Source organism: Scophthalmus maximus, chromosome 10 (genome assembly GCF_022379125.1).
Source record: "Scophthalmus maximus strain ysfricsl-2021 chromosome 10, ASM2237912v1, whole genome shotgun sequence".
Lineage (NCBI taxonomy): Eukaryota > Metazoa > Chordata > Actinopteri > Pleuronectiformes > Scophthalmidae > Scophthalmus > Scophthalmus maximus.
In genome coordinates this window covers 17,854,127-17,879,618 of record NC_061524.1, presented here as the reverse complement: position 1 = coordinate 17,879,618, position 25,492 = coordinate 17,854,127, and the positions used below count along the sequence as shown (strand labels likewise).

Sequence of the window (25,492 nt, the reverse complement as noted above, 5' to 3'; positions counted from 1 at the left end):
TAGTTTTCTATAAAGCTTTATTTCATACTCGAGGTGTTACTTGGTTAAAAATTGATATAATCATCTAGTTTCACACCGGACCAGAGTGAAATGTAGCATGTGAAATAAATGCAAGATTACAACGTCGAAACCTGCTCATGTTAAAAATGATAATTCACTGAATATAAGAGGCGGTAGCATCAAAATATCTTTTCAATGAGCAAAGCGAGCAATGATCAAGTTATGGAAACATCCCAGCTTTTGTTGTTTGTCAGGTGAAAGGCAATTTTAAAGGGCTGACTTTGATGCAAGGAGACTGTCATGTAAAGCACAGAGAGAACAAAAGAACAACCCAGGCCATATTAATAGCAATGTAAACAACAGAGGAAATACAAGCACTAGGCACACAGATCACACAATACAGCTTGTAAACACAATTTGCGGTGCATGTTCAGTTAATAAGGAGCTTAATTATGGTGAATTATAACACGATTAGAAGAAGTGTTAAGTGTTGTAAATTAGATTGTACTGTCACATTTCTGTTTCATTGTTTAACATTTGGTTTAGCGTAAGACAAAAAAACTTCACAAACACAACTTATTTACAAAAGCAAAGAGTTCACCTCCTTGTGGTCCAAACAAATCATTCACATTATTGACTGGGATGTACATATACGGTCCTCTAATATACTTTATATCAAACTCTTAACAGTGGCCACGAAGAAAAGCTTTCCACAGCATATTGCCATCAACTCATCATTTGGACAAATCTGGTCAAAGACATCCATCACGTTCCACTTTAGGCTTGGCACTTTCATTGTCAACGTCCACACAAGTAGTGATTTTCTGTCTCTTCTGCAAAAGTCAAACTTTGATACTCATAAATATCAATACGCAAGAATTCATCACTTTGCTGGGCTCCCCCTGTTGGTCGCAGGCAATTTCTTGTCACAACTACAATAAAGCAGCAAACCATGGCGACAATACCGTTGACATTAATGTAGAAAACGACATGAATTATTACTGAATTATTATCACAGCCTGTTTAGTATGAGTTAGTTTGTAAAGTAAATATGTTAAGACTACCAAATCATTTATTAACCTATCAAAACACTACACTGTAATACCTATAAAATAAACCAACATATATTATTACAAGATAGTATAGCTATGAATATGATAGAAATCATACTTTTTATAAGGCTGAACATGGTATAATCTCAATATGTTCAGCCACTGTTACACTACTCGTTTGATTATTACACTTTTTAATTGTTAAACAATTTTCTAAGCTTTCAGTATACATTCAACAATGAACTTGTGCAAAGAGGAAAAAATAAAAATCACAAATCTGTAACAGGCCCAAATCTGATTGAATCTGCATTTAAAAACTTCAAAACCTTGTGTCCCACGATACCTGTTTTTTTAAAAACCCATTAAAAATATGGGTCATAAGAACCACGAATATGCAACTTTGCATTCACCTTTCAATTGATTTAATTTCACTGAGCCCTTCAGGAGTGGTCAGTCACAAGTTCTCACAGGAAGAAAAAAAAAATCACCCATATTACCTTCTGCTGGCACATCTTGGAAAAATGCTCCCGTGGAAAAATAGCTGTGAGTGAGTGAAGATGTGCAGCACTGTCCTGGGAGACTTTCTGACTCCATAATAGTCATTTATCTTACTTCACTTCCCTTCAACAAGCTGGAAATTAAGAAGGCAATTTTGATGTTTTCCTAAAAAAACATTTTTTTTTTCATTTACAATAAATACTCTCAAGCTTCTGTTTTTTCTTTCTCGTCCTTCTTTTTCTTGCTCTTTTTCAAGAATGAAGGTGTGCGGAACTTATTTTTCTTTTTCTTGGGGGACTTGGTCTGGCTCTCTGGGGTCTGAGCGTCTCCCGTCTTCTCCGTCGCCGTGATGGAGATTTCCACTGTTTCTGAAGTGCTCAGACTCAGCTTGGATATCTCCATGCTCAGGTCCTCATCCGTCTCTGCCGAGTGGTCTTTCCCGTTGGGTATGCTCTCTGTCGACAGATGAAACCAAGTCAACAATGAGCAGTGTGAATAAGGAGTGCAAATCGTCAATTTAAATTGAGAAATTCGTTCCTACACATTTTCCATTTCAAAATTCCTTACTTTTTCCAGACACAAATTTCCTTCTACTTGGTAGATTGTTCGGACCATATTTGACATCCGAGTACAAATCGCTAGATGTTTATGTAGTAAATATAATTATATAAATGGATATATAAGTTATTTGATATAATATAATTATAAAAATTAAATAAATAAATTTAAAAATCCAACTCTTAACGTATTACATTCTGACCGTGCATGCTATTATGTTGCACTCCATACACAGAAAGTCACAGTTTCTCCAGAAAGTTGATTGTGATGTGCAGATTGATATTGAAATAATGCTACTTTCAATTCCCACATTACCTGTTCTAGGTGTGAAGCTATGGCGACATTTATCACTTACTGTGGGAAAATTATTGACTAGACTAGAGAGATTGAGACGGATAGTTAGTGTTCTAAAATCTTTGGATTCACATCCGTTTAGACTTCAGCCTGGAAACACAAATATTTTTCCATACTCTCTTTTCTGTCTTCCTCACTTATCCAGACCTAGAAATAACTCAAATCAAATTCCATTCTTTTCCATACAGCGTAGGAACCCTGAATTTCTTTTTCTTTTACAGCTCACAGCTAATTCTAACGCCTAGTAATTTCAGTACTCATTACCCTGTTTAGCTGGCGTCATCAGTGGAGAGAGGGAGAGGGATATAGTAGAGCCATCAAATGTGGTCATCTCATCTGCGTCAGTGGCATCATCGTCTTCTGTAAAAGTCATCAGAGGTTCAGTCATTTGAATGTCAAGTGCTCACAACAATAATCTCAGTCTGCCATGATTGTATGCTAATATTTTCTAATGAGTCTCTAGAAAGGTGAGGTGTGGTATTATTGGGAGACAATATGTTAATATTGTTTGGCATAATCTGTTTCACAATCAACAATGCTTGGTCTCATCACGTATATGAACCAACAGGGATCAGGGTTGGCGTAGGCAGGGCATTGTGGGATGTGGGGAGTAGCAGAGGTAATGGTGTTATCTGTGAGAGCTGATTAGCTAATAAAGATCTGCATGTTCAATTAACAGTTTGTCTCGAGGAGCCAAGGAGGTAATGTTTTCACCGGCGTTTGTTTGATTGTTGGCAGGATTATTCAAAAACTACTCAACCCATTTCCATGAAATTAAGTGGAGGGGCAGGGCCTGACCCAAGGAAGAACCCATTACATTTTGGAGCGGATACGGATAAACGCATCCTGGATTTCCTTTTTCACTTTCTCAAACATGGCAAGATTGGCCATAGTGAAATTATGCGCTCTCCGAGCGCCCTTCTAGCATTCACTTTGAAAACGCAACCGAACCAACCACAAAGTACAGCTGACGCACAAAAGAATATCGCGTTCGCAGATATTTGGACAGAACAGAAAGTGTTGAACACATTTTGACCTGATGGAGGTGCTAGATAAAATGCTCACGGCATCACCAAAGTGAGAACAACTCAACCAGTGGGGGACTTAAATGTCGAAACCTATTTTTTTTATGAAACCATCCAATAGCTGTAAAGACATTTAATACAAAACCACATAGTGGCATTAGAGAAAAGGCCAGGAGGTCAGCAGACCATAGTCATAAGGAATCTGGACAATATGAATGGCAGTACAAAATCCCATGGCCTTTCATCCCTAAGTTATCAAGATATTTCAGCCTGGACCTGAGACTTTACCGTCCATGGATGGACCTGTGCTGCTCGTATGGAAAATCTAACACTAGATTGGCTCATTCATTTCTATAAGCTGACGTGTTCCAAGATTGACAAATGATTTCAAACTCTGAATCACAGCTGTAGAAATGTTTCTCCTCCGACACACACATGTATTGTTTGTCTACAGTCAAAACCGAGACACGAGTAGTTTGATGAGAGTGATGTTTTTGCAGCTCATGTCTTATAATCCCTGTGAGCTGACTTCACAACGTCGGGGAACAGTGAAACTATGGACTGCCCTTTTTGACCTGATGGCATTTTTGCAGGAAGCTCCTCGTTTCCATTCAGCTTCAACATTTCCTCCAGGCGGGCACAAAATACCAGAGCTGGACTAATGACTAGCCTGGACCCAGGGCTTATGCCGCTTTAGTGCGGTTGCAATAAGTACACTGAACTTGTAAACATATACTCAATGTGAAATATAAGCATTATAGCCAAAACCTGTCTGTCTGTTGGCTGGTTGGTTTGCTTGTCAGCACATGTCATTCAACTTGGTGGAAGGATGGGACTTGGGCCAAGAAAACACCCATTCAATGTTGGCAATGTCCAGGTGAATTATGAATGCGAAAAAACAACCACATTTAGGGGGCTGATATCTATGAGTGTGTGCAATTTGGTGCAGATCCAAATAAAAATATGGATTTATTGAATTTAAATGTCGTTTTATTTTCAGTCACTGTACGATAACAAAGAGGGCTAGAAACCCTGTAACTACCAATCAACCTATCATTTGTCTGCAATAGAGATTATGATGTCATGATGATCTGCATTGGTTTATTGGCTTAGCCATAAGGCTTGATTGAATTTGAGGAGATTGATGCGCTCTACTGAGACCCATTCTAGTTGTAAATGTTGCCTTGGTACCACTGTTTGGTGAAGACAGACATCCCCTGAGATTAGCTGTGTCTCAGCGTCTCGATTCATTTTTGTAACCTCCATGACACATAAAAAAGATTAACTTCAAAACATCATACACTCATAATCTACATGGAATGATGTCAGATATGAGCCTGTGCTATACCAGGCCAAACAGGATTAACTTGTGCCTCTGAAGAGCAGCAGTGCGCTCTAAGGCTTTTTTTTAAGGGTTGACAAACAGTTTGACCCCCGGAGACAATGTACAATGAAGAATTACAATGAGCACCTTCTTGGCCTTGCTGCTTTCTCTCCACCATGGTCTTGTATTCCTGCAACACCTTCTCTGTGAGATCATTGAAGGGGTTGGGGGGGAGGGAGCGAGTCTGCTCCTCATCCTCAATGATGAACGCCTGATAGAGAGGAGAGCATAAAAATACATCATGATCACCTGATGTAAGAGTATTTATTATCATTTACATTAAATAGAAGTAATGTCTCAGATGGAACAGTGAAGACTGCTTATACATTTCAATTTATAGATTTCCCAGCTGCTTTGACATCACAGCAATCACATCGCCATTCCTGTGTGCAATTCTCTTTTACAACAGCAACAGCATATTTTACTTTATTACTGGGTCACCGTGTGTAAGTCTAAATGTAATTTAGTGTGTTCACTCGCATTGTTATTTACAGCAGACATTTGACTGTCTTGACTTGTCAATGTTGGTTGGAAATACATTTAGTAGAGCCTTGATTCATAACATTGACATATTTGAATATCTTAATTCAAATTTATGATATGAATGTATAAAACTACATATCCATCTTTAATAGAAGTATAGTTTTGTTTTTGGTCTAAATACTTAATTGCTTCTGCACAAAATTTTGACAAAGAAAACGGTAAACAAGGAACATGCTCAGTGATTTGTGTCTGCAAACTCTTTGGTTGAGCGCAATGTTGTCGTTTTTTCTTGTTTTAAGCAAGAATAAAGGAACATGTTACTATGTTACTAGTCGTTGATGAACTTTATTTCCTTCTGTCTCCTGACTGAAATATATTGAAGGAGCGATCGCCTTTTGCAGGACAAATCATGTATCGTGTTTGCTAAATATAAATGATAATACAATATATATATATATATACTCACTGGTCCTGGGATGGTGTCCACAACGATGCCTGCTAGTAACTGAGACTTTGGTCCTGAGGTCATCTGTTCCCCTCTGTGCTGTTCTTTTATCTGAAAATGTGTCCAGCAAAATCATATCAAGCCTTGTTCAGGAATCTTTGACTTTGCATATAACATCTGAACACCATCCTGCATGTGAAGCGTGTCAGACACAGTTACAGTAACACTCATCCAAAGACAGTAGAGCTCTTCATTGGTTCACCCGGCACGCTAAAGGGTTTCTTGTCAGTTTGAGCTGCAACAGTCAGTCGATCAACAAAAACATTAATAGTTTTTAGTCACAGTCACAGTGACTGAATTTAGCTTTTTAAATGGGGCGATGTGATGCTTTGCTTTGTCATATATTACAATAAACAGAATGTGTTCACCCCTGTCCACTTGTTCTTTGTTTGTTTGTCGGCAGAATTCAGCAAAACCTACCGAACCACCAAACTGGATAGAAGGATGAGACATGGACCAAGAAATAATACATACAATTTTGGCACAGATCTGGGGGGAGAAAATCAGGCAGATTAAAGGGACTGATATCTATCAGTGTGTGCAATTTGGTGCAGATCCAAATGTGTTTTTTATGTTGTGAATAAATGCTGCTCTTAGTGACTGCTGTCTTTTTGAGCTTCGACAGCGTCTTCTGACACCAGCAGGTCGGTGCAGCAACTTACTTCAGAGTAAAGGATTTAGATCACTTTAGATGTTTAACAGTGGTACAGTTTACCTGAAGTGGGAAGATTCGTAGCGTGTATGGAATCCAGATGATTCTATGCAAAAGATAATTGACCACAATCCCCAGTAGCTGAGTTTTGCCACTTACGGTGGTGAACCAGAGCTCAAACTATTTGGGTAGCATAATTTAAAATCTGTAAAATTCACAGCTCCCAGCTCAACAAGGGCGAATGTTTTTTAGCCTCTGTTGTAAACTTAAGACTGTCAAGTTTAAATTCCATATCAATTCTACAACCTGAACTGCAGTGGAAATGAACTGCATTTTAGGTCAAGTGTTCAAGACCACAGGCTCCTGTTGATGAACATTTCTGTTTAGCCAGCTGTTGATTGGTCTCCAGCAAACCCATGGCTAATTGGACTGCCCAGCTAAACCCTGTGCAACTGGCCCATGGCCATCAGGTCCTTAAGGTGGCACATTTCTCACATGTTAACATCCTTTTCTTATTCATTCTTTCACACAGCTGCAGAGTTTTTTATTGGGGGATACGTTGAGAAACACCAAATGATGATTTTCCATCTGAAAGTTCTTCAGTTAACATCTTCACAAATCTGGTTTAAAAACATGGATTCACCTGATTTGGAGAGTCATCTCTCCAAATCCTTAAAATATAGTGACTCAGTGTCACACCTTTTGATTTTTCTAATCTTGGTTTTTTTTCTGTAGTCTTTCCAGGAAACTCAGACAGATCGTGTCATCAGTTAATTGTTGCTTTTATTAACCTACAACATAGATTATAATTATTTTACATAAAAATGCCAAATGCGCTGGTTTTAACGTGAGCGATTCATGCTTGAACACTCCGCAAAGAAGGTTAAGTTGTCATTGGCGTTACTTATCAGGATTATGCAAAAACCACTGAATCGTTTTCCATGAAATTTGGTGGAGGGGCGGGGCATGACCCAGGAAGTGGATCTAGGGGTTGTTGTTATTTCACTGTCTTTAACATAGTGAGATAGCGAGTTGGCCTCGGGGAAGGCTGTGAGAAATTACCATTAAATTCCCCTGCCTTCCCCGTCATTTAATAGAGTTTATTCTATTATTTGATTTATCAAGAAATTTATTTTTGATTTAGTAGAGTCTTTGCTAGTCTCGTAAGTGTTATGGTTGTGATGATGTTTTCAACTGACCCGGTTCCTCTTATCCAAAACCTCTGTGGGATTAGTGTTGAGTGGGACAAACTGGTTGGGGTCTTCAATCTTTATTGGTGTGCCGACGCTGTTGCCTGGCTGTGCAGATTTCATCCACTGAGAGAATTAAAAAACAAATATGTAAGCAAAACACGGGAGAAAGAGTTTTAATAAATGCATTTATCAAATTTGCCACAAGAGGGCAGGGCAATGCAAAGAAATGGCAGCTGCCGAGATCATTATTTCCTACAGGGAGCGAAACAGAGAGGATTACAATATTGCATTCATTTTTAGGAGTTCAATATGAAGATCAACGCACCATGGTTTTAGTCCTGGGGCTGACGTCCCCGCTGAGCGACTGTTCGGGAACATTGACTCTCAAGTAACTGTTGGGCGAGTTGAGCCAACGGGTCCTTTCTCTCTGCTGTTTCTGTGCCATGAACTTGAAGGGGCTTCGCAGAGCCAGCTCACTGTCCTCCGGGGGCACGGCGGACACCGTGGCAGGGATCTCCACGTCGTTCTTAGAGCGGGGTTTTTCGCGGACAATGGGGTTCTTGTACGAGTAGCCTGTTCTGTATCCCTAGAAGGCCACACAAAGAGGAAACTTTACTGAAGGGTTGTCAGGTGCAGGTGATACAGTTTGCAGTGTTTTGCACCATTCTTCAGTATTCTCTCCTGATCAATTGAATAGAAAATATGACCTTAATAAGATTTTAAAGAATCAAAAGGATGCATGGGCCAACCAAGATCCACATAGACACAGTGCTGTTAAATATTGAAACAATGCTGTATATACAAACAGCATTTTTGCAGACATGCCCAGTTTCAGAGGGGAAAAGATAAAGACTTTGGTTTGAAGGAGTGTGTTGTGTGTTCTAAAGAATACATCAAAGACCGGGGGAGACAACTAGATGGGAACTCACAGTGTGTGCAAAGTGAAGTTTGGAGCTAGGAGGACACGACTACAATCGAGATGAAAACTACCACTTCCTCACAGGCAATATGACAAGTTTGCCACCGAAACAGGAAATCTGTCTTGGGCTTTGGTTGCCACTGTGTTGCACAGCCCCAGCTGCAATTTTTTAAGGGCAATAAGCACCTATTAGCAACTTTCAGGTCCCTTACGTTAGAGAATGTATTAAGTTAAGAGATGCGCAGAAACCTTAATCTGTTATATATTTCGCCGTGAATCGTGGCTCATATATTAAATTCTGAAATCTAGGAACTGTAGCATTTAAATTCATCTCTGCTCAGACAAAGGTTACACGAGAAGCACAGTCAATTATTCAGTTGATTGTCCTGGTTGCGTTTTCAATATGACTCATTCCCTCTTTCATATAATGAACAGACAGATGGGTGGATGGGAGGAGATTTGACACTTTCTGAAGAACATCGAACCGAGTGACGCACTTTCTCCTCATCGACATTCCTCGTGTGTTTGTAGAGGCGATATATCTGTCTGTTCCATCTCCTTGCGTGGTTTATGGAAGTAACACACTACGTCTTTTCTCATTTCTCTTGCTGTAAAATGTGTGTGTGTGCGCGGGGCTATCTCTAAATCATCCTCTCCCTCGTGTACCATCAGCTGTGACTTTAAGTGCAGCCAGGCCTCTTGTTGTCTCTGGTTTGGATTTCACCAAAGGGGCGAAATTTCCACATCATATCATTCACCAAAACTAGCAAACTCTTCTGGCTGGAAAAGACAAGACCCCCTGCTGCAGTGGGTGTAATGGCATTTAGTTTCCCCCCACATATTCCACGTTTGAGAAACCGCCAGCTTCTTTTCCCCGAACTTGAGTCCACCGGAGTCCTTGCACTAAGTGATTGTGAGGTCTGTGTTGCTCCAACTGGCCTACAGCATGCCTTCACAATCTGGAAGCTATGATTGAGAGAGTGGGCAGGCTACGATCACACAGAGTTAACACAGCTGCGGCTCCACTCCAGCCACAGTTGTTAGAGAGTGGCCCACTCAAACAAGACACCGCCTGACATCCTCTGTGTCCACGGAACATGTCCGCCTGTGGTCATTAGCACTGCGGTTTAGAATAGCAGGGTTCAAGCAGCAGAAGAAACCGCAAAGGGTTGTTACCAGGACCGGTGGACAGTACGTTGACCGCGGACCATCAGACAGGTGAGCTCGAAAGGTTCTCACTGTAATTACATTATTCTGTAATTGAAGTGAAAAAAGGACAAGCAGCGAAAGCTACCAATAAAACAATATGATTCAATTTGGATTAAATGACCAAAACAAATCCAATTTCATTGTGTTCTAATCAGATGCTTCCTGAGGAAGCGCCTGAAACGGGAAAGCCAGAGCATTGCGGTATTAAAGGCACAGGGCCAGGGTTCACTCACCAGGTTGTCCAGCATCCTCATAAGGGACTCGAACTCGGCCTCGCCCACTTTCCACTTGACCTCATTATCCATCGCCACCCCGGCAGCGGCCACTCCATGGGTTAGGGGTTTAAACTTCTGCCTGTCAAGCAGCAGAAGGTTGTCCACGCTGCCTGAGCACGCCAAGGCATTCACCTAGAAACGACACGTAATAACAAAATTATTCTAGTTATACAATTCTTACTTTTTGGTGCCAAATTATTATTCATTGCCAAGTCACTGAAGATTTCCCCCCCATTGCATTTTGTAACCGACTTGGACCGAGAACATAAAACTCCGAATTTTAAGTATTTTCTTGTCTGAGACACAGAAGGTTTTTCATTTCAAAAAGAATTATAATTATATGCGCACCATGCTGCCAATGTGTCAAAAACCACGGAACAACAAATACAGTCCAGACACATCGGGATGATAGAAAAAAAACCCAGCCCAGCCTGAGCGTTTCAGAAACACTGCAGGACTCCACCTGGCTCTGACTGTGAACTGTGCTCTCTCTCTTTGACTTAGCTTTGTTCAAACATGCCGGATGCTTGACATCAGTTTGGCTTTCGTTTCAGGCACTGCAGAAGTGCTTTGCTGTTTGCAACCAAGTTTGACTCACTTACAAACAAAGTCAGGTGGATTATATCTGCGATTTATACACATTAAGTTAAAATTATTAGCGCCTACACAGGTGTATGGGGGCCATATTTAAGTGTACAAATTGACCTGAATGGTGCAGTTGCGTTTCATCACTAGGCGGAGGCAGTGTCAAAAAAATAAAATCCAAGCTTTCATACCTGGATCTCACAGGCTTGCTGCGAGTGGTACACATAGTAGAACGCTTCTTCTACTGTTTCTCCCAAAGCGAGCAGCCCGTGGTTCCTCAGGATCATCACCTATACAACACAAGAAACACTTGAGCTTTCTGATGGCAAACCAGAATCACTGCGGCCCCGTCCGTGCCATGCATCAACATCCGTTCACAATTGGATAGCTGTTAGTACGTCAGTTCACACCTGGCATTAGAATGCGTCTCCAGTGACCACTTGTGATTGGGTCTGTATTCTTCACTCTATATGCAAATGTCTGTGTGTGTTCCTATATTTCAGAGGGCCAATTTTGGTTCAAAACCACCATTGTGAAGACATTTTGGCCCGTTCTCACAACTTCAAATTTAGGGTTAGGGTTAGAATTAGGTTAAGGGCTGAGGTTAGGCAATTAGTTGTGAGGATTAAGGTTTGGGTAAGAGGCTAGGCAATGCATTATGTCAATGAGTGTCCTCACAACTAGAAAGACAAGAGGGGCAGGGCGAATCAAACCACTGTGCAGTTCTACAATGAAGTTTTAAATTTGATTTTAAAATATCAAGAAAATCAATTATGTGTGGCGGTAAATGCTCTGCGGAGGTTGCCACAAATAAGGCAAGAGAGCAAGAAAATATTTCCAGTTCATCACGAAACTGTGGCGGGTCAGAGGACTTCGGTTGAGAAGCCAGCTCTTCAGGCGTGGCCCAGGATGCATTTGTGTTCACACAGCAGAAAGAATGCGATGTGGCCACGTGCGACCCAGACCCTCTCAGAAACGTGGTCCGAGTGAGCCCCTTCAGTTAGTCTCGGCTGTGGTCACATTGCATCACCCCGAGACGGATGTCGATGCCAGGTCTGAATGCACTTTCCCTGACACACTGAGCAAATCCAGCTGAGTTGTGGCATTAGCATATCCATTGTGCTCCATGGAAATTAGTTAATCCATGTCTGCATTCATTAGCACGTTTCCTTATCAACACACTTGATACTATCGCTTGCATATTGCATTTTGATTTATCTGCCATAAACAACATGTTCCGCTCATTGAACTCTTCCGGCAATTTCACAGTCCAAACACTTACAGCTGTCTATCTGTAAGTGAGTGCAGAACAGATGTCGACAAGTGACGGCTTTTGTGATCTGATCGCTGACTCTTTGTCAGAGGTGTTGATCGTCTGCGGTGCTTCTTGAGGTTATTTACCTGTGGTGGCGTTTTTGGATTGCTATGCTAAGCTAATATTTGCTATGCTAAGCTAATCATCTCCTGGCTTGAGCTTCTGTTTAACATACAGATATGAGTGTTAAAAGTCAGCGTTTCCCCTACCATTGAATTGGGGGCGCCCCGGCCCCTCTGAAAAGTCAAATCATTTTTTTATTAAAAAAATAATAAAATAGATTTTTTTTTGTATTTTACATATGATGCCTTATACAACTTATTCCTCATTCCTGTATAAAAGATTGTGGATGAAACTTAACATGATTTTTTGAAAACTAACCCCTAATGAGTTAGGGCTCATTGGGGTTAGTTAGCTAACCCTAACCTTACCCCTACCCCCCCAAACCAGTAAACCTAGGGGAAACACTGAAAGTTGTACCCTCCATGTATGTACATGATTAAGTTATTATCACTAAGATCAAGGAAATAAAAATCCTCATTTTGGACAAAAGGTTTCTGGTTGAAGATGTAATAATGAATTTACAGTCCAACAGGTATAAATGACGTCAAATAAACCCACTTACGTGCGTACAGTATAATATAATGATGACTTTTTTCCAACCGGTTGTTGAAAGCCTGATCTATCCCACCTCAAAGTGAGTGTGTCACTAATGAAGTGCCTTGGTTTGACAGTACCTTGGCAGTCGGGCCCAGAGCCTTCTGAAACTCCACCTTCTCCTCTTTATTATCCAGGATGCCATGGTAACCGAAGCAGCTCACGTCTCCCAGAAGCAAAGCCTCCTGGGAAATGGGCAGGATTCCACATTTCATCGAGGACACCTGTTAGCGTGGGATAAAGGCAACCGAGACTGTGACGCGCCAACGTCTAAATAGAGGCACATTTTTCTTTTCCTTTTTTGCTATCAGACACAAATTAAACTTAACATACACGCTGTGCATTTTACAGCCGAGCTTCAAAGGAAATGGTAAAAGCTTGTTGAAGGGTGTCTGCTTCTAAAATAACTTGAGGCGGGGGGCTGCTTTCAATTCAGCCCCTTGTCCTCTGGTGCAAAATAAACATTTAGCAGCGACTTTAAACTTTGATTATAATGAGGCTCATTAAGAATGCGCCTGTAGCGTACTTACCGCAGCTGTAGCAGAGGTATGTATGTGGATGATGCATCTCACATCTGGCCGCATGGAGTAAATGGCAGCATGAGGCGCAAATCCAAAATGATCAATAGCCAGATCAGACGAACCCTGGTCTACCACTTCGCCGATGATGTTTACTTTCACCTACATGTGGCAGAAAGAAAACTAGCAATTAGGGGTTTGTGATAAATGTCAGTTGAAAGTTGTTAGTGGTTGTTGTGGTTGCAGAGAAGCAGTAGAAATAGTTATAGTTATGCAATCATCAATTTGTTTCCTTTGGGGTTGAACAAACATGTTTCTCTCTTAATTTTTCTATATTTTGAAACCTATGTTGTTTAAATCTGGTTAATTACCACTTGTAATGATACATCGGTATAAGATAGTTTAACTTTCAAGGAAAACTTACATTGAATAAAGCAAAGTAAAATTTATTTGGAGTAAGTTCTGAATATATATATATATAAACTCGTTTATAAAGTAAATTGCAGTAGGGTCTGAAAATGTTTTACTGTTTCACTTCCACAGCCTACTTCTATTCGGTGGGTTTGCAAAAAAACATTGTTGGATATAAATTATTGCTAAATTTGCCACGTGCATGTAGTAAAACTCATGACAGGACAATGCGTTGTTAGTCAGGATTGGAAAATGACAACACACACACACACACACCGCCATTGTGCTTACCAAATTTGCTGACGTCACTTCAGCGAAGGACAGACCTCGTGGACTGATGAGAACATGGTCCTGCTCTTTACTGACACGCACCTGAGACAAAGTGAACATTTCAGGATCCTAAACACGTCCAGGTTATAATAACGGGAATATCATGAATAAAGTCCCACAATCCGAAACATCTGCTATGTTACTTCTGTGTAAAATCGGTGTTTGTTAAACTCAATACAGGAGAATATGGGACCGAGATAGACATTATATGAATCTGTCACTCTTATAGACAATAAGAGTGACAGATGCATATAGACAATGCCAATGAAACTCTGAAGCCACACAGGAAAGCTCTCCTCTCTCTGAAAAGCCTGTGGGCTGATGAAACTGAATTTCCAAAATGTGACTTCGGGAGAAACTCTTGAGCTTCACATCACGTCACCTCGGGTGTTCAGTCGCCACACGTCTCCCGCTGTGAATTCCTGCTATTGAGAAGCTATTCACATTCACATATCTTACTTACCGAAAACCACAAATAGTGTTATTTGGAAATGAGGAGGCATTTCCCCCCTTTAAAACCTTTCCTGGAGACCATAAAGATATAGAGGCCTTGTGCTGCATATATAATGAGCAGGTGTGCACTGGGGCGTGACTGTGAAGTTGCACTCACAGTTATGTAGGAGCTCGTAAAACGAGCCCAGCTGAAGAGGTCAACAAGCCGGTAGAGGCTGGCCAGCCCGCAGCGACTTAGCCTCTCCCCTTTGGCGAAGGAGGGAGACTCAGTGCCGTACAAGTCATTGACTGGACTCACCATCCCGAAGCCTGCCGCAAGACATAACCATCAGTAATCCGGACATCAGATATGTAGAGTTTAGAATTTGTCAAGCATTCAAAACGGATGGTTCACACGGTGTCCCCCTGCGCAGGACACTTTGAAGCCCCTACGGCTGAAGCTTAAAAAGGGCCGTTCTCAGAACTCGGAACATGAAGCTGAAGGATATTTTGGACTACAGCACCATATAAGGAAATTTAATGGTACAGGACTTTATCTTTTACAGCCTCTTAAGCATTTCAAAAGAGCAGGGCTGTCTTGGCAACTGCTCAGCCATTCCCTTCTGCGAGACTCTCCAAACATTGACATTTCCGATTTAAAAAATCGATTCCTCCGTGACCTCCGCAGAAAAAATAAGGCATGGAGGTTATGCTCAAATAATTAGCACCGTTGACTGCTGTAATTCAGTACCAGGACATGGTCATGGGGCTACTTGATAGAAAAACACTGAAAGGGAGGAATGCTGTCAACAGCTTTTTGCCTTTCGCACTGGTTCAGGGTTGTTCAGTGTCACAAGAGTCCTGAGGATTCATCGTCTGACAATGGAGATATTCAGTCTGCATAATGCACGCAGGCAGAGTAAACACGCGGAATGACAATCCGGCCCAACGGGAGATAGATAGAGACATTCACACACACACACATCCCCCCCGAACACACTGCCACTCACTGAGGGGCGAAGCTAGAGGGCCTGCCCCTCCCAAGGTGCTGGCCATGACCAGGTCAGCAATCTGTCTCAGAGCCAGGAGACCTGTGGGGTTGTTGCCTTTCGTCATCTGGTCCTGAATCAGGCCTTCCAACTCATCTTTAAACACCTGCGGGCAAAAAGAAAAGACTTTTTTTCCTTTTATGGTGATGTGAGGTCAGGGGAAAGGAGAAGAAACACAAACTCCATTGTAAAGCTCCATTAGGCCAACTAAACTCGTATGAACACAACCTCACTTGGACCTTATTCCAACACTTTCCTCTGGATGTGTCAGGGAGCACGGCGATGCTTTCAGGCTCTCCTTATTATTACTTCTGTCCACAAATCACCAAAGGCCACCGACGACCTCTTTGTGCGTCCGTGAAAGGGCTTTTTCACTGGAGCCGGGAGGCATCGCTTTAAACCTGACTATCAACTACTGCCGTTAAGAGCAGCCTGTGATTCTTTAAACAGGTCCATTTTCCTGTGCGCTGCAGCTAAGCTCCAGCATTCTGCTTCATCCCACCACTGTTCCCATGGCGATGAGATGAGCTCTGCTTGTTGGGCCTGTTATGCAATCGAAGATGAGTGTGTGGGCTCGTCTTATTTCCGCGCACTTTGTCGGCATGTGTTCGTCGCAACTCCTTTTACTCCATCTGACCACACTGCAGTTCTCCGTTTATCATCGATATGATATCGGCTATTAAATACACTTAGATGTGAATTTATTAGGTTCGTTATAAGCTAAGGCCGATACAGTCTTATTCAAGACTAATGCCATAAACCCTGCCATCACAGAGGGGTTTTTTTTGGTTGAAACTGTTTTGAAGAAATGTGGATTCAGCTGCTTGCTCATTTTGCAGGCCACCGTTTCCGCTGCTGTCGACAAAATGTCAGTCACACTTCTCTGTATAAAGTAGGGAGACAACCCACGAGTATTTTTCTTCGATAAACGGATTCATTGCCGAATCATTTTCTGTCATTTAACAATTCAATTTCAACGACTGGCTGTTTGAGCCCTCTCTACATGGTGTGTAATAACTCGGATCCTCTATTTTGCCTCAAAATATTGCGTTGTACACTACGCCTCCTCTGTTGCAACAGAAATAACAGGTAATAATGAAATTTCAAACAGATAAACACATGACAGGCGCGATGGAATTTATATCTGTGACAGTAGCTCATCTCATTGTTGCTGCAGCTGCACACAGTAAACTCACTGCTAAACAATAAAGCTGAATAGAGCTGTGCACATACAATGTCCTTCACATTAACAAGAGGGAAAAAAACAAACAATGCATGAGCGAAGGTGCAGCAGGTATCTCCGGCTCTGGAATCGCCGCGTATTACTCACGTACAGTGAAAAGCGTGTGTGTGTGTGTGTGTGTGTGTGTGTAGGAGGGCACTCGTGTGGAGCTGCGGGGAACACATACTGGACTCTGCAGGATCTGCGTGACCCTCTTCTTCTGCTCCATCATGCTGAAGTCCTGCCTCAGGTCCGGCGACATGTTCCTGCCGCGGAGGTGCTCGGGGTCGCCCTCGTCCAGGCGGTCGACGTAGCACTCCCGTAGCGGCAGGGTCAGAGACCCCGGCGTCGGCCTCACGTCCGCCAGGCTCATGTCCTCCCTCCGGCGCGGCCCTTCTGCTCGTCCTCGGGGAAGTCTGCGCGGGAGAGAGAGAAAGACGGGGCATGAAGCAATCGCAAGCTCACTTCACGAGGCGACACGGTGGTGTCGCATTAGCAGAAAAGAGGAAGAAAAAAAGGAGACACTGCATTGGATGCAGCGGTGACTCATGTAATTACACGGAGGCAGAAGAGGGGAAAACATTGTTGCGCGTGATTGATGCTGCTTTGTGAGGAAACAAGAGCGGAGGATGCGGTCGCAGCGGCTGTGAACGCGGTGAAAGCACTTGAACAGAAGCACAGTTTTAATGCCACGGCGGTGGGCATCTCTCCTCTCCACAAACACTCACATTGCTCTATGTTCCCTCACTTATGTGGGCACAGAAGTTCCCTCTCTTATTCTTCTCTACACATATGGATGGGGGGGGGGGGGCTTATAAAGAGTGAGATGGGAGCAGGCAACAGTTCCCCCCCCCCCCCACTTCTGCCCCTGGGCCAGCAGCTGTAGAACCCCGTCAGCAGTAAACAAAGGTGGGCCTCGTGTGAACTGGCCACTTTGAACAGCGGCTGGCGCCTTTGGCGGTACAGTGTTACCTGGACCCTGGGGGGTGGGTTGGGGTGGGGGGGGTACAGCCAGGGCCTGGAAGCGACCCGCTTTCAACCTCGTTGCCCGTTAAGTCGATGCATGGCATCACATTCCTACTGCAACCCACCCAGATTCCCTCAAATCCACCCGAGAGGATGCTCCGTCTACCGAAGCGACACTTTTAAGAGACTTGCAAAAGTACCGTTAAAAAAACAACAACAAACAACAAACAAAAAAAACAAAAAGGGAGCAAACCGACCCTCGCGGGTAAGACAACAAACAAACAAACAAACAAACAACAACTGCTGGTGTGAGTCGGACATTACCTGAAACAAAGTGCTCCGCTCGCGTGCTGTCGAATCCCCCCCCTCCCCCTCCCCTCCCCTCCACGAACAGTGTGGGTACGCACACAAGCAGACCGGGTTTTATTCCCGATTCGGACGCATGGTGGGTTTGGGGGGGGGGGGGGGGAAACAAAAAAGAAGAAGAAGAAGAAGAAGAAAAGAAAGAGAAGCTCGCAACTTGGTTGCGGCTCCAGTTGTTCCAGGGCAGGACGCAGGCGGCGGAGCTGCGCGCTGCGCGGAGAGGAGAAGAGGCGAGTGGAGGAGCGAAGAGCGCCTGGATGGAGGAGGGCGAGGAGGAGGAGGAGGGGGGGGGGGGAGGGGGGTGTGGGTGTGTTTGTGTGGGAGAAAAGGGAAAAGTGACCATGTGACTTATCCACCCACCCACCACAGGGCCTTCGTGTATGCGGCGGGACAAAGAAACGACCCATGTGGGGGGGGGGGCGTTTTACTGGAGGTGTGGGCTGCATGGTTCCTTACAGCGAGCATATTTTTGTAGCTGTTGTTTCATATCTTGAGGTATCCCTTAAATCCCAGAAGGTACTTGTTAGAGGCTACACTCAGAGCCGACCCTAGCCTATATGGGGCCCTAAGCCCCCCCCCCCCCACACACATTTCTCTGCACTGGGGCTGGTTCAGTAAAACAATGAAGATTATCATAGCGAAATAACTTTTCCTCAGGACTTTTTTTTTTAAAAAGATGGTGTTGGAGGAATTTTCGTCTATCCTCCCCTGAGAAACTGCTAATAAGACGAGTCTTCCTCGGACACCAAGCAAGGTCATCACATCTATGGCAAGCCACGACAATCATTGAGCAGCTGATGTCTCTCTCTCTCTCTCGAGGTGTCATAGTCGCGGGGAGATGACGACATTACTCTTAACTAAATACACTACAGGGACCGTGGATGGGCAGACGCCGTCTTGGGACGCTGAACACGGTGAACCGCTTGATCTGTGTAGCGAACCGGAAGTCTCCTCAATATTGAGCTCTGATAATAAATACTTCTGCGTAAGACATCCACTGTTTCCGTCTTCCTGAATCAGCATCCACTCCATCAATTATTCCACTCTAGCTGAGTCTGGCGAACAGGCCTCTATATTATTCCATTTCAGATGGGCCCGAGGAATTCGGTAGTGTGGAGATTTTTGGGCCATTTAAAGTCTGACAAGAAGCAGAGTAGCATTGTGCACTGCAAACTTTGTATGATTGCCAGTGACATAATATAAAATGTTTATATATATTAAATCAAGCTTCCTTTTGGGACATTTCTGGTGCTCTTGGGGGCCCCCTGGTGGCAATGGGGGGCCTAAGCAGCCGCTTAGTTCACTAATGCCCCGGGCCGGCCCTGGCTAAACTTCTTTTATAGTCAGGGTTTGTTTTGATTAATCCTTCTGTCCTCTCCTCTCCCTGTCTCTGTATGTATGATTCATTAAAAACTCCTGCTGCTTCATTTCATAAATAACCGAGCCTCGTGTGTCCCGGAGGTTTTCATCAAGGCTGCGCGGTCCAGCCACACCAGAGCAAAGCCAGAACCAGAACAAGTGAGCACCCTCGCCCGGAAATACAGGTTATCCCAAATATAAAATGTTCGCACACATAAAGCAACTGGAATGGCTCTCAGCGGAGCACATTCCTCCGCCAAGGCCCAACTGTCCCCTTAAATTCAGTCGAGCTGCACCAAATTGCTCATACTAGATCATCATAGATCTTTCACCCCATAAAGATCCATTGATTATTCCCTCGAAAATTGGTGAAAATGTTTTTTAGAAAATGGATTCTTTCTTGGCCCACCCTTCCACCAAGTTTCGCAGTAATCTGTCAAGTTGTTTTTGTGTAATCCCCTGACAAAAAAAAACAAATAACCAACTATCAAACGTAGTCATAATACTTTTGGCAGAGGTAATAAACACAGTTGTTATGTCAAGGAGGACAGACTACTCTATTTTCTAATCTAAGCCACAAACACTGTGTAAACACTCTCATGGAACAAACATTAAATACCTGATGATTTAAAATAATAACTGTGTTGTATACTTTGGATTATTTACCCGCAATTTGTTTACTCAAAATAGCTTCATGCGCTGTCTCTACTATCTTGGAAATGACGTGGTGCATACGTCCATGTAACGATAATATAGTAGTAATAACATCAGCTAATGGGGCAGGGATCCCTCCTCTCTTTCGACTCTTTTCTGCCTTGCTGGTCAGCCTCTCCAGAGAGCATCGTAGCATTATTCAAATGCTCTCCATATTCGGGGGAATGCAACTCTGGAATATCTCAGTTTCTCAGCACCCTGCTCCGGCTAGCCCGTAGAGTTATTACCCCTTTAATCACTCACAATCAGACATGCTCACACAGATATCTAGATTTTGGGATTAAGAGAGAGCGTGGGGGGATTGGATCACAGTCTGACATAACAATTCCAGGAAACAGAGTGGAGTCTGGGAGGCAGAGCAGATATGCGGACATATGGGTTGATGTAATGAAAAGCAGAACGTTCTCACTCCAGAGCACTGTGACCCCCCCCCCCCAACTCTGAAACCCTGCCTCTCTGTTTTTGGCAGAGTTCCCACGGAAACAAGCTTAAATGTCTGCACACACACACACACACACACACACACACACACACACAGACGCACAACGTCCTCCCACCCACCAGCCCTCCGCATTCTTGCTGACTATTTGAACTTTTCAGCGAGGGCAGTCTACCTTGGAGGCATTGACCAAATGTCAGATGTTATTAGTCGACGTCTCATTCATGAATATTTCTGCTGCGGATACTGATAAAACGACACCTTTGTCTTGTCACAAACTGGCGGCTCCACTGGAAATAACCTCAAAATCAATGAACGTGTACAAGAGAAATATGAAAGGAACCTCCTTCTAATTTCAAATCCAAGGAGATACCGCCATGAAAAAAAACGAATTGATGCAGAAACTGAAAAGTGTTCTAGCTCGGTTAAAAAGAAGCCTGAGAAATTACATTATGATTAGCTATTTTTTCTTTGTAGACATGTCATAAGCAAGATCTGCCCACAGTCTAGTTTATTCCGTTCAGCTCTTATCAGCTCTTCTGAAATCCCTGCTGTGATGAGTTTACTTCTTCAAAATTCCCCTGTTTTCTACAACCATACTGTGCATCAGCACAAAGCCGGTTGTAATTTGATTTAAAAAGGGAAGGCTGGTGAAAGCTAGTTGAAAACCACCACCTGTGTCGTGTAAACTCTTAAAGACAACTCTGAAGGATAAACCGGCAGCACAACTTCATTTCTTTGCAGGGGGCAAACTCAATAACATTTTGGCAAAGACGCAAGGTCTCTCAGACAGGTTCAGAGACGTGTAGGTGAAAGCTGTAAATGTGTCGTGCGCCATGAGGAGCCGCCGTGCGAACCGGTGGAAAGCTGGCGAGAGGGACATCAGCACGATGAATGACGTGCAAGTGCCATGTTGTGGTTGAGCTTTGGTGGAGATTAAGAAGTCGGGTTCTGTGGCAGGCAGAGCACGTTGCAATGAGAAAAGCTTTTGTCCTGTGGACATTCTCTCGTAGATTGGTCTCGCTTCTGCTGCAGAGGAGGTTGAGGAGGCATTTTTATGCCAGTGAGGCTGGAGCTTCATCTGGTTTCTCTGAACAGGGAAAAGCTTTGGTAAGAACGTGGCATAGCTACAGACTGTACAGTCAGGATGTACAAGAGGCCACTGAATGATCATTCTACGGGTTGAAGTCTTATTAGGAATATTACAAACTGTGAATTGAAAGGGCCCCCACAAGGCCCTCCTTGTATTGTCTTCAGAAGCAAGAGAAGGCAAAAACAAAGCCAGCCCATACATGTGTCAAAAATGATGTCATATATGAATTTAAAGAATTTTAATCATAAAAGGCCTGATTAAAAGTTCAGGATAAAAAGGACAGATGTCAGTATCAACCTCATCCAAATCACACTTGACACTTTCTGTCCTCCAGGACTGAATGAAAGCATCCACTTTTTCCATAACCAGTCATTTATTAATTAAATCGGTCATGATGTGCATTTAATGGTTTGCCATTTTAATGACATTTAATGCATTATATGATTAAAAAAATCACTTTGTTTTTAAATATGTATTTCATCCAGTGATTTAAAAAAAACCCACTTGATCCGGTACACTTTCACTCAAAGGCATGTTTCGTCCAGCCCCCACGATGAGTAGTCCAATCTTCAAGTTGTCAAATTGATGGAGTTCCCCTTTACTTCATTTAATTTTATTCACCTTGTCCATAATTTTCTTGGCCGGTCAGTTAATCCATAACATAATAATAAGGAGAAGGAGAAAATCAACACTTTATTACTGTATATAGAGGTTTTTGCTGTATTTGAAAAACGTCAGGCAAAATTTGACCACCTTTTTATAATTTTTCATTCCCCAATTTCTCCCATAATTCCTGGATAGTTTTTTTTAAGGGTATTATAATAATTTCAGGGCAGTCTCAGATGACGTGTTATAATTCTAGGCTACATCAAACCAGGCTGTTTTGGTTCAATGGATGTTATTATATTTAATGTCTCCTAGTTAAATCAGATGGATTACTTTCTTTCAGCTGTAAAAGTCTGTGCAATGAAATGAAACAGTTAATTTTTTTTCTTCCTGGCTCTCCCGTCTGTTCAAGCTGTCAAGAGGAAGACAAAGGTCTAACTTCAGAGTTTTTTTCTCAGGGATCACAAATGTCACCAGAAATCACCACGGAACAAAACACACATACTGTCTGGACGCCAAATTAATTTGTCGTTGACAATCCTTAACTGCAAACATTCAGCAATTAACATTTGAATCTGTATGATGATTAACCTGGATGGGGAAAAATGAAAAGTTTGCACAGGTCTGTGTTTCGGCACGGTTGCTGTGGTAACCAACGCTCATGCTGTCTCTCGCCTGAGGCAAAATAAGGAGGAGGAGAGGGAGTGGGTGCCAGATAATGTCCGCTGTTACGCACAAAAGGTTGATATCTATCCACATGGTATGAAACAGAAATATTTGAACTTGGAACTGTACCAGCTCATGTAAAATTATCATATCAGCAAATATAACACTGGTTATCTGGCTTCCTTGACTGACCCTTCTTTCATTATTACATCACAAGGTATTTCCTCATTGACCAGTATTCCGTCCATGCAGAAAGTATTCACACACTTTCAATTCCTTCAGAATTGCCCTCAACCCTTATGCAGCCTTTTGCTAAAAATTAAATAAATAAATTATATCCCCCTCTACCCCCAATACCCCACAATGACAAAGTGAAAATATACATTTTTTGAAATTGTTTTCAAATTTATTCAAAATGAAAAATGAAACATCACCTTGATATATGCATCAACTTACCCTTTGATATGTCAGTCACTTCCTCTTTCTCAGTCACCTCTCTCAGGCCCTTCTCCCCTGCTTTCTCAGTTTTTGTTCTCCTGTAATGTATGGGGGTATTGAGTGTAGTCCAAGTTGACTTTCTGATCCCAGCTGTTTCCCTCCATTTACACATTTGTGAAATATGTCAGATTTCCCCCCAGCTCCCTCCTAGATATCCATTTCTGATAATTATTCTTTGGTCACTGTGGGCGGCACCTTAACCCCGAGTGCAGGCTAAATGATACAGACTGTTTAGAGTTGTGTGGCGGCACAGTAATCTGGAAAGCTTACATTTTGTTGCCAATCCAAATATGTTAATATTTTTAAATAATTTGTGCACAGGTGCACATTGTCAGCCCTCAAAAACTCGAATGGGATCATGGGCCACAGAAAGTAGAGGAGTAGAGTAGAGCACATTTTACATGCCTGCAAAAACACCAAACAATTACAGAGAGTAAATGTTCCCGACCCAGTTATCTCTGGGACAGTTATCTCCAGTCATTCTGTCATGCAGACAGTATAATTAGGTTGAAATATTTAGATTTAGATTGCTCTGTTAATCTTTCCCTCGGTGGGCGTTAGAACGACTTAAATGACTTATCAGCACAATGTTTAAACCTCCACACTGTCAAACTCCTGGGAAAGGTCGGTTTCCAAAATTCAGTCAAAGGTCACTGAGCACAGAGGGGGGGGAAACTGCATTTTCCCAGACTGGAAGCACGAACCAGACTGGAAGTGTTTCCAGGAATACCGTAAATGAAACTACAAATTTGCCTAGAGCAACACTTGCAGGAAGGATGGAGAGAGAAGAGAACTTGTACGACAGTTTTTCGATGACCTCACACAGAACGTATCACTCCACAACTTGCCAAACATGGCCCCGCTACACTCCCACAGCAGGGTGGGTGGCAACAGCGGAGCACACTTTGAACCTGAAACCATTTTCATCGTTACGGTTGGATTGGTGCCTTCACAGCATTTGGGTGTAGAACCGCACTGGCACACACACACACACACACACACACACACACACACACACACCATCGTGTAATCACTCACACGCACGAACACTAGCAGTGAAAAAGACGGAAAGAGACGTCGGACTTTGTTTACTTAGGTGGAGAAGCTGGCTGTCGCCCCTGCTGTGGTTGTCTTTGGACGGCCTCCATGTTGGAGATCTGGTGGTTAGTGTGTGGCTCCGCTTAAACTGAGTCTGAGGCAGCGGTCGGTGCTATCTGTGGCTAACACTCAAGTCTGTGGGAAAAAAATGAAGCTGTGATTTTTCAGTGTCCAGTGCAATGCTGCATATTTCCTGCCAACCACACACACTTATGCTGAAACTCAACATTTACCATAAACGGGGGAAACATCCGCCTATTACTTGACGGAGCACGCTCAGCGAGGAGGCGACGACATCGTAAAAAACTCAATCTAACGTCAAATCCGTAAAAGAAGTGGAGAGCGGTGTAACAGTGCAAACTGGAGCAGGGACAACCTATTGCACGGGTTTGGGTCATGACCTGCCTTTTTGTTTTTTTACGGCTGCCTATAACTCACATCACCAGGCGCACGTATTTCTGAAATCCTGTGCTGCCCGAGCCCCACGTCTAAAGTCAACAAATGCTTGTTTCGGAGTAATGCTTCCAGAGGGTGACGCTAAGTGAAAGCAGCTGTTTGAAGCCTCCGCAGCCGGATTCGACAGCGCAGCTGCCGACAGGCCAGTTTAGCAATGAAGATCTACTGCGACGTTAAGTATGGTGCACTCCCAAAGAACTACGTACGGCAACTTGTGGCTAAGAAATTCCATTCTGGCGGACCACAGTGTGACCTTCGTCCGCGATCTGTGCGTTGCGAATCACCCTGCGCTCTCCACAAGCTCCAAAGGATGCACAGCACACAGAGCTGCGCCGCGCAACAGAACTTATTAGCGTTGATCTGAGATCCGGTGAATGTCATTCGGACGTAAAGGATAGAAAGAATACGACTTACCGTTGCCAGAGAGAAGTCCTCTCGTTTGGCTTCAGAACTCCCCCCCCCCGGTTCCACCGGTTGCTTCGTCGAGGGGGCTGTTTACGTTATCACTTTGAAGAGGGTTCATCTGGTTTCCCAGAAGAGAGGCATTCTGCTGCCCTGCCTCTGATCTCCTGAACTCCCCCGGTTCCTCTGTGGCAGTGGCTGCCTAT

The 25,492-nt window shown here is 43.2% G+C and overlaps 1 protein-coding gene across 4 annotated transcripts; it reads right to left on the bottom strand.

Moving 5' to 3' along the window:
- On the bottom strand, positions 1-25,492 carry add3b (adducin 3 (gamma) b). 4 transcript variants are annotated; one of them, XM_035605707.2, is made up of 15 exons: positions 25,299-25,492; positions 16,814-17,042; positions 15,366-15,510; positions 14,534-14,685; positions 13,885-13,965; positions 13,195-13,344; positions 12,745-12,888; positions 10,884-10,982; positions 10,066-10,239; positions 8,030-8,290; positions 7,711-7,827; positions 5,821-5,910; positions 4,959-5,082; positions 2,727-2,822; positions 1-2,005 (listed from the first exon to the last, which is right to left on the bottom strand). In XM_035605707.2, the coding sequence occupies exons 2-15, from the start codon at positions 16,997-16,999 to the stop codon at positions 1,755-1,757; spliced, it is 2,070 nt and encodes a 689-aa protein (XP_035461600.1). In that variant the 5' UTR covers positions 17,000-17,042; positions 25,299-25,492; the 3' UTR covers positions 1-1,754. The 4 variants fall into 4 exon arrangements, with proteins under 4 accessions (XP_035461600.1, XP_035461599.1, XP_035461601.1 ...); XM_035605706.2 differs by lacking the exon at positions 25,299-25,492 and adding an exon at positions 24,423-24,554; XM_035605708.2 differs by lacking the exon at positions 25,299-25,492 and adding an exon at positions 17,917-18,195.